Source organism: Chamaea fasciata, unplaced genomic scaffold (genome assembly GCF_029207755.1).
Source record: "Chamaea fasciata isolate MVZ Bird 193981 ecotype frontalis unplaced genomic scaffold, bChaFas1.0.hap1 SCAF_1, whole genome shotgun sequence".
Lineage (NCBI taxonomy): Eukaryota > Metazoa > Chordata > Aves > Passeriformes > Sylviidae > Chamaea > Chamaea fasciata.
The window spans coordinates 20,185,915-20,198,854 of NW_027094086.1; the positions used below are offsets into that span (position 1 = coordinate 20,185,915).

Below are 12,940 nucleotides of genomic sequence, written 5' to 3' on the forward strand. Positions count from 1 at the left end.
ACTTCTTGAAAAGGGGATACTATCAGAAAAACAAAATTATGAAAGCCATAACCTAATAATGACCTCAGAAATAAAGGTTTTAGATAATGTAAATGTGTCCTAGAACTAATGAACTGAAGTCTATCATATCAGATAAACAGTAACCAACTTAAACTTCAGAGAAAAGATGAAAGAGAGCCAAGTAGTCACTCTGTGGGGAAAAATAAAAAATAAAGAAAAAATGCTAGAACAGACCACAAGAGTTAATGGGGTGGCTGTGCATGACTACAAGATAAGCAATAAAAGGAGCCATGAATAACAAAGGCAAGTAATTTTGACTAATACATATATATGATTTATTTGCCTGCAGAACTCAGACACTGATGGATTCAGAGTGACATGAGATAAAAACTCTGTCCTAAATGAGACTCTTTCCTGAATGCTGGACTCTACAGAAAAATATTTACTATTTTGATGAATAGTGGAAACTGGAAAGTTGTTTCATTTGCATGATAAAGTAAAAGTAAAAGACAGGAAGAGATGTGGTTACTTGGCATCAACAAGACATGGATTAAGAAGGTGGAACAAAGACAGGAATAGCACCTTGGCCTACAAAATAATGTATTTTATAGTAAGTATTGAACCGGAAAAAAGTGTAAAGATAAAAGAGGAAATATTGTTTAAAAATTGTTCATATATTTACAATAAAAATGAGGAACAGAAAATTAGTGTTTTCAATAAGTAAGGCAACATTGGATAACAATTACACTATAAATTGTCCTTAAATTGCTGTTAGAATACAGGAAGACAAAGAGGATTATAAACTAGGAACTACAATTTTGGCTGTGAGGTTCTCAGAGGAGTTCATATCTGGTAGGATGACTCAAGTAACTAATGTTACCCACAGGAAGCCTGAATTCAAGAGGACCATAGAATCCAGGACCAGTTTCTAGGCCTGAGGAATCTCGAGATACTGTTCTAACAGTGAGCTAGAAAGATTCCACTTCATGTCAGATTTTCATTTCTGATCCTGGGTGGAATTAGCTTTAATAACCTTCTGTTCCATAAAGCCTTGGAAAAGATTTTCTCACTGCTTAAATCCTAGCTTTTTCATCTTTATGAAGTACTGTAACTGATGCCCTTCATTTCCACTGATTTTACTTTATTTTTGAGAGATTAATTTCAGAAAAAAAGACTGAGATTTACAAGTCAAGAACCTCAAAGTAAGACAAATTTAGAATAGCTCCAACTTTAACTAATGTCTGAACAGTCACAGACACAACCAGTAATCTGAAACAGGTTCAGATAAAGTAGTGCAAAACAGAGAATATATCAAAGGCCAAAAAAAGTATATAAAAATTAATTATTGAAATTGCATACAAATGAGCACATCTCATTAAGCATTTTAAGAAAACAAACAAAAAATCCCTCTCGTTATCAAAGTTTCTACATGTGGACAGAACTATTTATATACTTCCTTTATACTAGGTTTCATGTAAAAAGGCACAATTTCAAAACAAATGTTTGACTGAGTTCTAAATGTTAAAATATCTAATAGCTAAAATGTCTATAGCTTTGGAGAATTTTTAAAAAGCAATATTTCTTTCAAAGGATTTTTCAGATGCTTTTTTGTTTCTTCATCCAAAAGTAATCTTACATTCACTTAAAAATATGGTGACATATGATCTGAATCCAGAGCAAGCATTAATTAACTTCTCAGACTCATATCCAGAGGACAGCCATGAAGTAAGTATATAAAGAGTTCTTTCTTCTTGCTTTAGTAATTTTTACATGGCCTCTCTATTAAAGCAATACCTCTATCAACCATTGTATGTGATCTGAAGTCACCACTTCCTTTTTATTGGCTCACAGTTTTCAGTTAGATATTCTTATTTCTATTTACACAAAACTATGTAAACTTTTTTGGTTTGCAATATTTCTGAAAATATCTTAATTACAGTACTTCAGCAGCATCTCTTAAAAGCCACTGTATTTCAAGTGGCAAATTATTTCACAGAAGTTGTTATGGGCTCAAATTCTCTCTCCATATATTCCATGTGTAAATAGGAATTATGATGTTCTGCAATCACACACAGGTGTTGTGTCTATAAGTATTCCTAAATCGCAGAATATGCAGTATACAAATATATACAACATAAGCTTACATAAGCATACACTTTTACTTCTCACTCTATTTTTCAGTTACGCAAAGTATGAGACTTCAGAAAGACACTCTTTCTGTGTACTTTCAAGTAGATAGGCTTTTCCTTGTTATTTCAAAGAGAATACTAAATGCGACAAGCACTCTGGAAAATTCCAGCAAAAATAAGGGCTATAAAAGACACAGACATAATATCCATATAACCTATTTTAAAACTGGCTTCTGCAAAGCCATTCAGCACCTCTTGGGATTTACCCATGGCCCCAAGTAGTCAGTTTTAAGATGCGTACATACCCAGAGTATTATAAAACATATTCGCTGTATGTGTTTATCTCTTAAAACACAGATCACATTCTCAGTTAGGAAATCAAACATGCCAGTGTCAGTGTGGCAGAGCTAATGGTATACTCCACATCAGTTATACCTCTCAAGATCATAGTAAGCACCCTCAGAATAGGTACGGCACATCGTACGGGAGCGGAGTAATCTGATTGCATCTTCACAAAATAGAGGATACATTGTGTGATCCTGGCTGCCAAAACAGAATGGGTGAACACAATGAAAAGCAACAAAAAGATGAAACGAGGACAAAACAACATGAAAAGCAAGCATTGTCAGCAACAGAACAAAACACTGGAACAGAACATGACTGGAACTTCAGTGAACTTTGCAAAACTATTTTTAAAAATTAAAGTATATTGGCTTGCAGCTACGAGAACTACTAGACTATGAGAAAGGTACCATTCTCCAGTTTTATCATAACCTTTAACACAGCCCCTCATATACGATTTTATACATATTAAAATCACAGTATTATCAGGTATTAGTGTTTGTTGGTTTAAATTATTTCCTTTATATACTCTCTAAAAGACATCAGAATGATGTCAATAAAGCATCACCTTTGGGGACCATCAATTCTGGACTATTAGCAGTAAGAAAATGTTCAAGTGAAACACAGTGTTTGTGTACACACTATGTTAACAAATCTAATGATGATACTAACTCAAGTTCTACGTTTTCTACCACTATAGACAGACAAATAAAACCAGAAGTGGACATGTAGGTACACAGAAGTACATGCATTACCCACACATAGTCACACAGAGGAAAACATATACCTGACATCCCTGTAATGGTGATCTGTGGACTGGGTGTACCGGGAACGAGGTAATGTAACATAATGACTGAGGTGATGGCAGAAAGAAAAATATGAGACAATAAGATGGAGAAGGAATGATACACAACACAAAACAGAAAACATTACAATCTGAGAATACAGGAGCTACAAAACATTGTTTAAGATCACTGGACTTATTAACAAAATACAATTTTACTGTTCTAAAGATAAAATTACCTAGATGATTCACACATTTATTCTGAAAAGCCAGTGGGAGATTATGGATCAAGAAGACAGCTAAAAGTTGGGATTTTCTACAGTATTGCAGTTAGAAAGAAAAAAATGCATAAATCTCTGAAAGCAACTCAAGTAGTCATATTACCTATTGTTTGAAGGAAGAATACTTTGTTTGAAGGCAGTCATAACTTTAGTATGAATAATATCTTTAAAAGAAATTTACCTAATCTGTCTGACAGGCTACCACCATTTGTAAATCTGTCCCCACATAGCTCCAGAGCTTTCCCATTTCTAAGTGTAAGTTCTCCTAATACCGTGATAAAAGGTGAACTTAGATCAAAGAGTTTCATTATTTAAATAAATAATGAAGAGATATAACATCAGTACCAGAATATGCCAAAAAACCCAAATGCAGTTCAAAATAATAAAACTAAGTTATTTGGATTTTGTTTGTATTATGAAAAAATGTCAAAATTCATACATTTTAAAAATATTTTTTACACTAGACATTCTCCAATTATGAAAAATAGAAAAAATATTTTTACTTTTAATATAAATACATGCACACAGTACAGGGAAAAGGGTTTGGAAAAGAGAGGGGTTTACCATTAACAAAGAGTTACTGGCTACAGTTTCCCTGAACCTGGGATATTTCAAAGAAAGTGTAATCACAACCGTCCACATTGGAAGTGTAAACTGATCTTACAAGAAACATGGAAAACCTCATCCTTCATTTTGATTTCTCATATCTTAATTTGCTTAAAATAATGTTTTTCCAGGAATCAAACAGATTTTTACCAGTAGGTATAATACCTACACTTATTATATTTGCTTCTTTTGCATGAGGATAAAATTCACCATCACCCACATGAAAATATTCATTATAGTAGGTAAACTGTATATAGTACAAAATGTCTTTGTGTTCACTTCTGTCAAATAAAAGCAAAAGAAGAGTTTACACTATAAAAAAAACTAACTTAAATCCCTGGTTATGCAATTTAAACTTTGCAGTTTGTTAGAAGAATGAGGAACTCTACGCAATTCAACAAGGCCCAATTTGACATGGTACAGTTAAAATTCAAAGAAGGACTAATAACATTTAAAACAGTCATAGAGTTTACACTGCAAGCTGCAAAAAACTATGAATGTTTTTAAACTAATGTAAAGACCTAAGTATCAAAAGTAGTCTACCCATAGCAGCCTGCCAGTCAGCATGCTCTCAAGAAACATTAAAAAATAATTCACCATGTTCTTAAAATTTTCTCTGGAAAATATGCACGCCCACAGGAAGAACAATCAAATTAAAATGTAGGAGTCTATCCCCCAGGAGCTAAATGTACAATGATGGCAAACAACTGCACACCAAGTTATTATCTCCACTACATGAATACATTGCTAGGCTACGTCCACATGAATATGCCTTTAAATTATCCAGATGTAATCCTGGAATTAACACCTCAAAACTCATGCTCCAGTATTAATAAGCAATTATGTGTTTCCAGCTGGTAGATGACATTTTAATTTTAACAATCCACTTTGCCTTTTGTCTTTCAAGTGAACTGCTGACAAGTTTTCCTGGTAGTCTTTGAAAAATATATGACATCACATAGTACAATATATTTAACCATGATTTTAAAACCAATGTCTTAAACAAAACTAGGACTTCAGGCAGAACATATGTTGCAGAACATGAATTCCACAGAAATGCACATGCTATTTGTGTGTAGATTACTTACTGTCCATAAGGAGGAACACTCCAGACTGTTCACTTAATTGCATGGGAATGAGTCACCATCACTTCATGTGCTGCTTAGGATTTGAGTTTTTACAACTTTTTCTGTCTCCACCAAACTATGCTGATTGCCCAACTTCTGGTTTCAAGTTTCATTCTAACACTTGCAGAAACTCAGAACTCCAGTGTCCTTAGCAAGTTCCAGGAATTTTTCTTGGGAATTTCTGGCAGGCAGTTCAACCTTTTCCTTTTTTTTCTTTTTTTTTTTTTTTTTAAGTTCAGTTCAGGATTTCAGAATCAGAGTATGATAGCATTTAGATGGCATTTAGATACCACCACTTATACAATTTGATATGCAATAACTTGTAACAAGTTTAAAATCACCCAGAACTTTGCTTATCTATATATAGGAGTGGGGTTATCTTGAGCTTATGTTTCACCTGAACCTCTGGAACTACTGGCTATTCACACTTTTCCATTTTCCATTTTTCTCAGGGCCCATGTCAACCATGCTATCTTACTTAATAGAATCATAGAATCACTAACAAAGATCATCAAACCCATTCTTTGACCAAATGCCACTATGCCCACTAAACTATATTGTAATGTGTCACTTCTACTCATTTTTGGACACTTCCAGCAGTGTTGACTCAACCATTTCCCTGGGGAGTGTGCTCCAATGCACAGACTCCCCTCCCTTTCAATGAAAAAATATTTTTTAATATCCAGCCTGATTCAACATGCAGAACAAAATGCTTAAATGCCATCTTTCTTCTAAGCCTCCAGCCAATACCACACCGGTTGATTTTTTACTATTAAATATATTACTATAGATTTTTATATATTTAGGTTAAAACAAATTCTTTATGCTTTAAGAAATATGTTAGCAACACCAAAAAAAACCCCTATGACTTATTCTTAGTCATGTCCAAAACCGAAACATGCACCACATTTATCTGGCTAATCCCCAGTATAAACTACTTGAAATGATATAAAGATGTATTATAATGTAGTAAAAATGTTAAGCTTTGCATTGCCTAAGTGCCAAAGAACTCCAGTAAAGTTCCAGATGTCCTTCGCACCTAAATAAATCATTTGAGCTGTTAATGAAAATCATTACCCTATATGCGCATATACCTGGGAATGCTCAGAAGATGATGGAGACATGGACAAAATTTAGATATGTCAGATTTTCAGATTTTTAATGTGACAAAAGAACTCCAGGATATTTTTTTTTTTTCTTCTTTTCTTTTTTTGGCAACCTGGCTTTAGATTTCTAGCCTCCTATCACACATTCTTTACTTCCTACATTATAGAAGAATTGCAGAAGTATGTCAGATGATGGTAGGGGAAAATGAACATAACCTGCATCTTCACAGACTTATGAAACATTACCTCTTCTGTTACAGATAGAATAGACAGAAAATTTGCAGCAAAAATTCATTTTACTTAAAATAATGAAGTTAGTCTAATAAGGCAGCATTATAGATTTTGCAATATGATCATCATTATACACACACATCCCCATCCTCTTCCACACCACATCAGGTGAAAAGAGATTCCACTGTTCTGACAAAAAGATGCCAGTTATATAGGTAAACAGGATTACCTTTCCTTTCTTTAAAGTGAACAGAAAATTACTTACGATTTTTCTGATATTGCTCACCTATTTGTCCATTTTCATACAAAATTCAGTGAACCATTAGGGTAAGAAAACAGAAATCAGTGATTCAGGAACTGATTAGATTGCCAGATTGGAAATATTTAGTATCCAGGTCCAGGCTTAACATACCAGAAGAGTCTCAGAAGTACGCTTGAAAACATTCACACACAGAGCACCTCACTTGAGCCTCACGGAATACCTTTCTGTTCTTCCTGTGCAAGGGGAGTTTAACCTGTTCTCTATTGCTTGGGACATTTTATTTAATAGTAAAGAAGAGGCATTTAGGAGATAATTTATTTCTTTCAACTTTCATTCTCTGAGTCCAGATCCTAAAATCTGATTGGTATTCCAGCTTCCCTACTAGAGTGGGAAGTAGACTCCCAAATGTTTTTGTGGAAAGGCCAATGTACTGTGCATTATTACACCCTCCTGCTTCTTGGAATTTCCATAAATAATTCTGAATGCAAAACAAGTCTTTGTGTTCCTTTCTCTTAGAGTCTACATGAACGAAACTCAGTTGATATAAGAAATTTCTCTCATCCTATCACTGTTTGTCTATTTTCATATTCAGTTTTTTTCCAGTGTGTTATCTGATTGCAATCAAAGCAATATATTGTATCATTGGCAATAGCATTAGCCTCTATTTTAAGTAACACTTCTTTACATTTTTTCAACTGAAACAACAGATTAAATTTATGAAAAGTATAAAATTATTTAAATTATTTAAAAATATGTAATTTTTATTGGTATGAATTTGCCTTTAACCCATATTTCTCAAGTTACAATTTTCTGAAAAACTAGCAATGTGATAAAATAGAAATTAGCTTAATCAGACTGCAGAATTATGGTTCCTGGGGTCAATCAGTTGGAAATCTAGAGGGGAAAGAGCCATTGAAAGTGGTAGAAAAGAGAACGCTGCCATATGAAATTCAGGGAAACTACTGTGGGAAGGAATTAAGTAAAAAATTGTGCTGGGGATCACATTGACTGTAAGGCTGAGCACAGAATTGATAAAAGGAAAAGGAGCTGGGAACTACGAAAATGGTGTGGATACAGAGAAAAGGCACAGCCCTATGAGCAGCTTACTCATTTCAACAATGGAAAGCAACTACTACAAATGGTTACTTTTTCCAGGGTCCAGTTATACCATTCTAAAAGATTATATTCTCATCTGAATAAAGCAACAGTTAAATGTTCTCTGCGGTAGAATGTTTTCCATGCTGCTTCCCAAACACCTGGCAAATCACACCAACAAACTATGTGAATAAAATGTGAAGTCAAGCTCTTAACTCTTAGAAAATGTCAAATGCCATTCAAGAATAAAGCACTGGTTATGTAATTTCCCTTGCTACATTTCACTGAATAAATTATTAGAGTAGTTTTATTTAATAATTGGGGTTTTTTAAGAAAAAAACAGATTTTCTTTACTTGTAAACATCAACAATTTTTCCACCAATAATGGTATGGATGCTTTTTGCTACATTGATTTTATAGAAATTTCTGCTAATCTCCTGGGATGGATGAAATTCTAGAAATGTTCCGTCTGAATGCAACTGACAATTTGAAGACTTTAGTTGTGAAACAATAGCAATTATCAGCAGAGAATTTGTGAGCTGACACACATTCAATCAAGATGACTTTCAATAAGAAAATCAGTATTGCATTATCACAGACCTCCCCATACGACATTTTAAATCATTGCTCTGAAGGTGCAAGAGTGAAGTCTTTTATCAGAATTGCATTATTTTTAACAGAGGCTTTTTTTTTTTCCTTGTTCATTATATTCTGAGGAATATATCTATGACTCTTGGTGGTGGTGGGGTTGGGGTTTTTTTGGGTTTTTTTTTTTAATTTGGCTCAAAGCTTCTTCTTTACCACATTCCTAGTCCGACATCCCTGTTGGAGATAATCATCCTTCAGAAGACTCATGGAGGCACCAGGTGGGTGGTGCAGATAATTGTGCAATGAAACAGTGATTTGAAAGGAGCAAAAGAACTTAAAGAAACACTGCAATCATTGAGCTTCAAACTGATGAAAACATTTTATAACACTGCTATAAGCAAATTTTCAGCAATGCATTTCTTTCACTTTACTGGGTTTTCGAAGAAGCAAGGCAGTGACATTACATATCCCCATGTGGGAACATTATCCATATGATACACACAACTGAAACCTGAAAAAATTATCCCAAAATTTCCAAATAAAGCATCAGAAACCCTTTATATTTTAGAATATCTTTGTATTTTAATCTGCATCTATATGATTTTACAGTAAAATGTAACTAAATAATAAATAAATGACTACTTAATTACATATTATTCAGCTGCGTATTTAATAAAGACTTTGAAAAAAAAGGTCTGTACTTTTCAGTGTGTTAGTATGGAAAAATGTATCAAAAAAAATCTTTTCCAAGTCGGACCTAATCTGGAACCTACTTAATAACAGTATTGGACTAGGAGCCTGCTACCCATAGATAAAGCAACTGAATGGTTTAAGATGATATTTAGAAATATAAAATTTGTTGCTCTTGCCATCTTTAATTTTGTTTCAAATAATAGAATCGGATATTTACACTGTGTTTTAGCTAACATGTAACAGGCTCATTGTAGTGAATTATTTCGGTCTTCACTGGTTTGATAATAGCAAATGGAATTTTTTTGCATGTATTTAAATATTTACTTCATGTTAAAAAAGTCCAAGCCACAAGCTTTCAACAGAATGAAAAAAACTAAGTGTATCTTCAAATATGTGAATGAAATCTCCTCTCTGTAACAGGAGTGTGATAGTCCTACTAGTCCCAGCACACTCAGATAACATCTTTGAAGTGATTTTAAAATAATGGACAATATTTCTCTAAATATCCATGCTTATAAGCTTAAGAAAACAGGTAGCAACTTTTCTTCTTTCAAATGGAAAGTGTGGGAAAGCTTTGATGAATGAATAGTGGATAACTTCCCTTTTCTCTTGTTTTCTTTTAAGTACCTGTCAGAAAAACACGCATACTTTAGGAGCTTTCTCGTAAATTTCTCCTGCAAGACTATTGAGTCAGACATTCTCAGAATGCTCTGGTTTAACATGCCTATGCTAAATTCACCATTGGCAATGTTATTCCTCAGGGAGAACCCACCTAGGATATTGAACATAGTTAAATTAATAGTTGCTAAATAGTATCTAAGTTTGTTGAAGTTGTGAGCCTGAGTACAATTTTCTCACACTGTCTTGGTGTTTGTTGTAACTGTTGATATATCTTTCAGAAAGAAATACACAGATATAGTTTGGAGCTGTTGGGGGTTGAGGTTTTTTTCCTTTCCTCTTTTTCTTTGCTTGTTACCAGTGGAATTTTTTCCCTTTGTGTTGCTAAGAGGCACTGACAGCTGGGTGCTTCAGACAGGGAGGGGAGAGGAAACTCTGACACTCATGTGAGCCTGTGGAAGAGAGTGGTGTAGCTGCTTGCTTGGGGAAAAGAACTCACTCCTGCTACACGTGTCCAGCTTGGTCGTTTTTCTTCTCGTGTGGGGTGAGCCTCTGCTCCCTGGAAGCAGACACTGAACTGGGACCTTGTTATCTCCTGCCTCGCAGGAGGAGGGGGATGTCACTGTGCTGGGAGCGGCTGCTGTGGTCCCGCCCCCCGCTGCTTCTTTGGCACTGCTCTGAATTTTTCGCTACACTGTAGCCCACACTCTCAGCCTCCCAGACCTCCGGCGCCTTCAGCCTCAACTCCCGAGTTCCAGATCCATCTCTTCCTGTCTGGGCCGAGCCGCCATTACCGTGCGCTCCCCAAGTCCGTGCCACAGCGCCCCCTGCAGGCGCGGGGGGATCATCACACCTGCCCTGCCTGCCGGCAGCCAGCAGCGCCCCTGCTGGCTGTGACCGGAACTGCACCCAAGGGGAAAGTGCCGTGCCCAGGGAAGGTGTCACTGGGCTCCTGATCCTGTTTGTAACTAATGCTGTAGTTGTTGTTGTTGTTTGTTTGCCTTGCTATACCTACTACTAAAGAACTGTTATTCCTATCCCCATACTTCTGCCTGAGAGCCCTTTAATTTATATTTAATTTATAAAAATTTGGTGGGAGGGGGTTTGAATTCTCCATTTCAAGGGAGGCCCTGCCCCTCCCTAACAGGCACCTGTGTTTCAAACCGAGACAGGTGGTTTTGTTGTTTGCTTTTTCTTTCTGGAACCATGCTAAGATTCTCACATTTTTCCTCAAATTCACCTAATTATATTGATTGCTTAAATATAAAACTCTGAGCTTAACTCCAACTGTTTCCAAAATTTTCTTGATAGTTTCTGTAGCTTGATTTCAGTTTCTCAAGTGAAGTAAAAGTCAGTCTTAAAGAAATTATATAAAACATATCAACTGACATTTACAAGGTTATCCCATTACAGATCAATGTTCTTAAGCAATTTTGGTCCATATTAGGTCGTAAGCATTCATATTTCTTTACATTACAAATTTAGGCTATTTCATAAGAGCATGAGTACCCACAAAAACTTTTACATTTTGATAACAATTAACTAGTAGACCTATATCATATATGCGGGTAAGAAATTAACATGGTTTCTCACCCTGGGTTAGCATGTACACAGTACAATTTGACTCTTTAGTGAATACAGCAACAGATAGAAGTTTAAACTGTAAATTTACCCTTACCCTCATACAAAAGTATTAGCCATTTTTTTTTTCATATTTAAGGGTTTAGTGTTTGAAATTAAAATTATCTCAAATTTTTTTAAAAAAATTGTTTTTATTTTCTCTTCTAACTGTGCATTCAATTTTGAAGGAATGGTAAATTGCCATTAGGCTTGACGTCATTAGGCTTTTTGTATGTGGTTTCAGCTAATTCCTTAGTGCCATATACCTCAGAGAACATAATGCTGAATTATCGAGAAAAGAAAGGAACAGATTTTCTTACTCATATCCTCAGTCATACTTTAACTTTCAACTGAGCATGTCTATAACACAGAACTATTTCAAAATGCCCTTTCGCAAGCAGCTTCAAAAGCTGTTTCATGGAAACAAGAAACCATCAGAGCTGCAGGAAGGAAATATGTGATTTTTTTTCAGAGCCAAGTGTGGATAACATGTAGAGAGATTACAAACCTATACAAATATGCAGTATTTCAACTTCCCCCAACTGCCTGCAGTTCCAGAAGTTTTCAGGAGCAATACTATTAAAAAGTTACTTTAGGGATATGATTGGGTTTTTATTATATAGCAGAGACTGCATCACAAATATTAATTTAAAAAAATTGAAATCTAATAATCTGTCCATGTATAAAATCACTGTCAAATTAACAATGAATATTAAAAATTTATAATAATTTGGAAATAGTCTTTTCCTGTTTAGAGACTCCATGTTGCAATAGAGGCATAGCTAGTTTCACAGTTATGCATTTATCTGGGAGGCAACAAATGAACTTGCACAGTGAGCAAATGCAGCAGCATTCCATAAGGCATATACAGGCTCTAAGGACAAGTTTAGATCCTCTTTCAAGGATGACTGGTCTAAAAATCAACATAACATTGTCTTTCAAAAGCATTCTGTAATCATCTTTTAAGGAAACAGTTCAGAATCTTCAAGTTATTGCCTTCTGTATGAAAATCATATTCTAATGAAACAACTGATTAGATTTTTTTTCCCATAATTGAAAAAGAAATATTAAATAGTTTAATGCAAAAAGGAGGTTGACTTATGATCTACTGTACTTGTGATGAATCCAGTCACTCTTCCGGATGATAAACACTTCACTGTTTTTTCATTAGCTTTATATTTGCCCATTTGACTTTTTTATTCACCAAATTAAATTACAAATCACTTTGAATAGATTTCGGGTTTAAATCCTTTTGATACTTTTATGTAACATGTCTTTGGGAACAATTAATTATTATTTTTATCTTCCGAAATTAAAATATTATAATCTTCTGAAAAATACCGTCTTGTATTCCATACAATAATTGACCATCACATTACTGGTCTCTTAAGAAATATTAATGTTTTCTGTTCAATATTGCTAACAAAAAGCCACTGATTTCTGATTTCTCAAATTCTT

At 34.6% G+C, this 12,940-nt stretch overlaps 1 protein-coding gene across 28 annotated transcripts in view; it reads right to left on the reverse strand.

The window, feature by feature from the left end:
• RIMS2 (regulating synaptic membrane exocytosis 2) overlaps positions 1 to 12,940 on the reverse strand; it is a 452,662-nt gene that overhangs the window by 145,745 nt on the left and 293,977 nt on the right. Inside the window, exons 18-19 of one of the 28 annotated variants that reach the window (XM_066177524.1) lie at positions 3,259 to 3,324; positions 2,565 to 2,672 (exon numbers count right to left, since the gene is read on the reverse strand). The exons of the other annotated variants lie outside the window; for them this stretch is intronic. Coding sequence (XP_066033621.1) covers positions 2,565 to 2,672; positions 3,259 to 3,324 — 174 coding nt within the window. The remainder of the gene's footprint in view (positions 1 to 2,564; positions 2,673 to 3,258; positions 3,325 to 12,940) is intronic. 28 annotated transcript variants of the gene reach the window in all.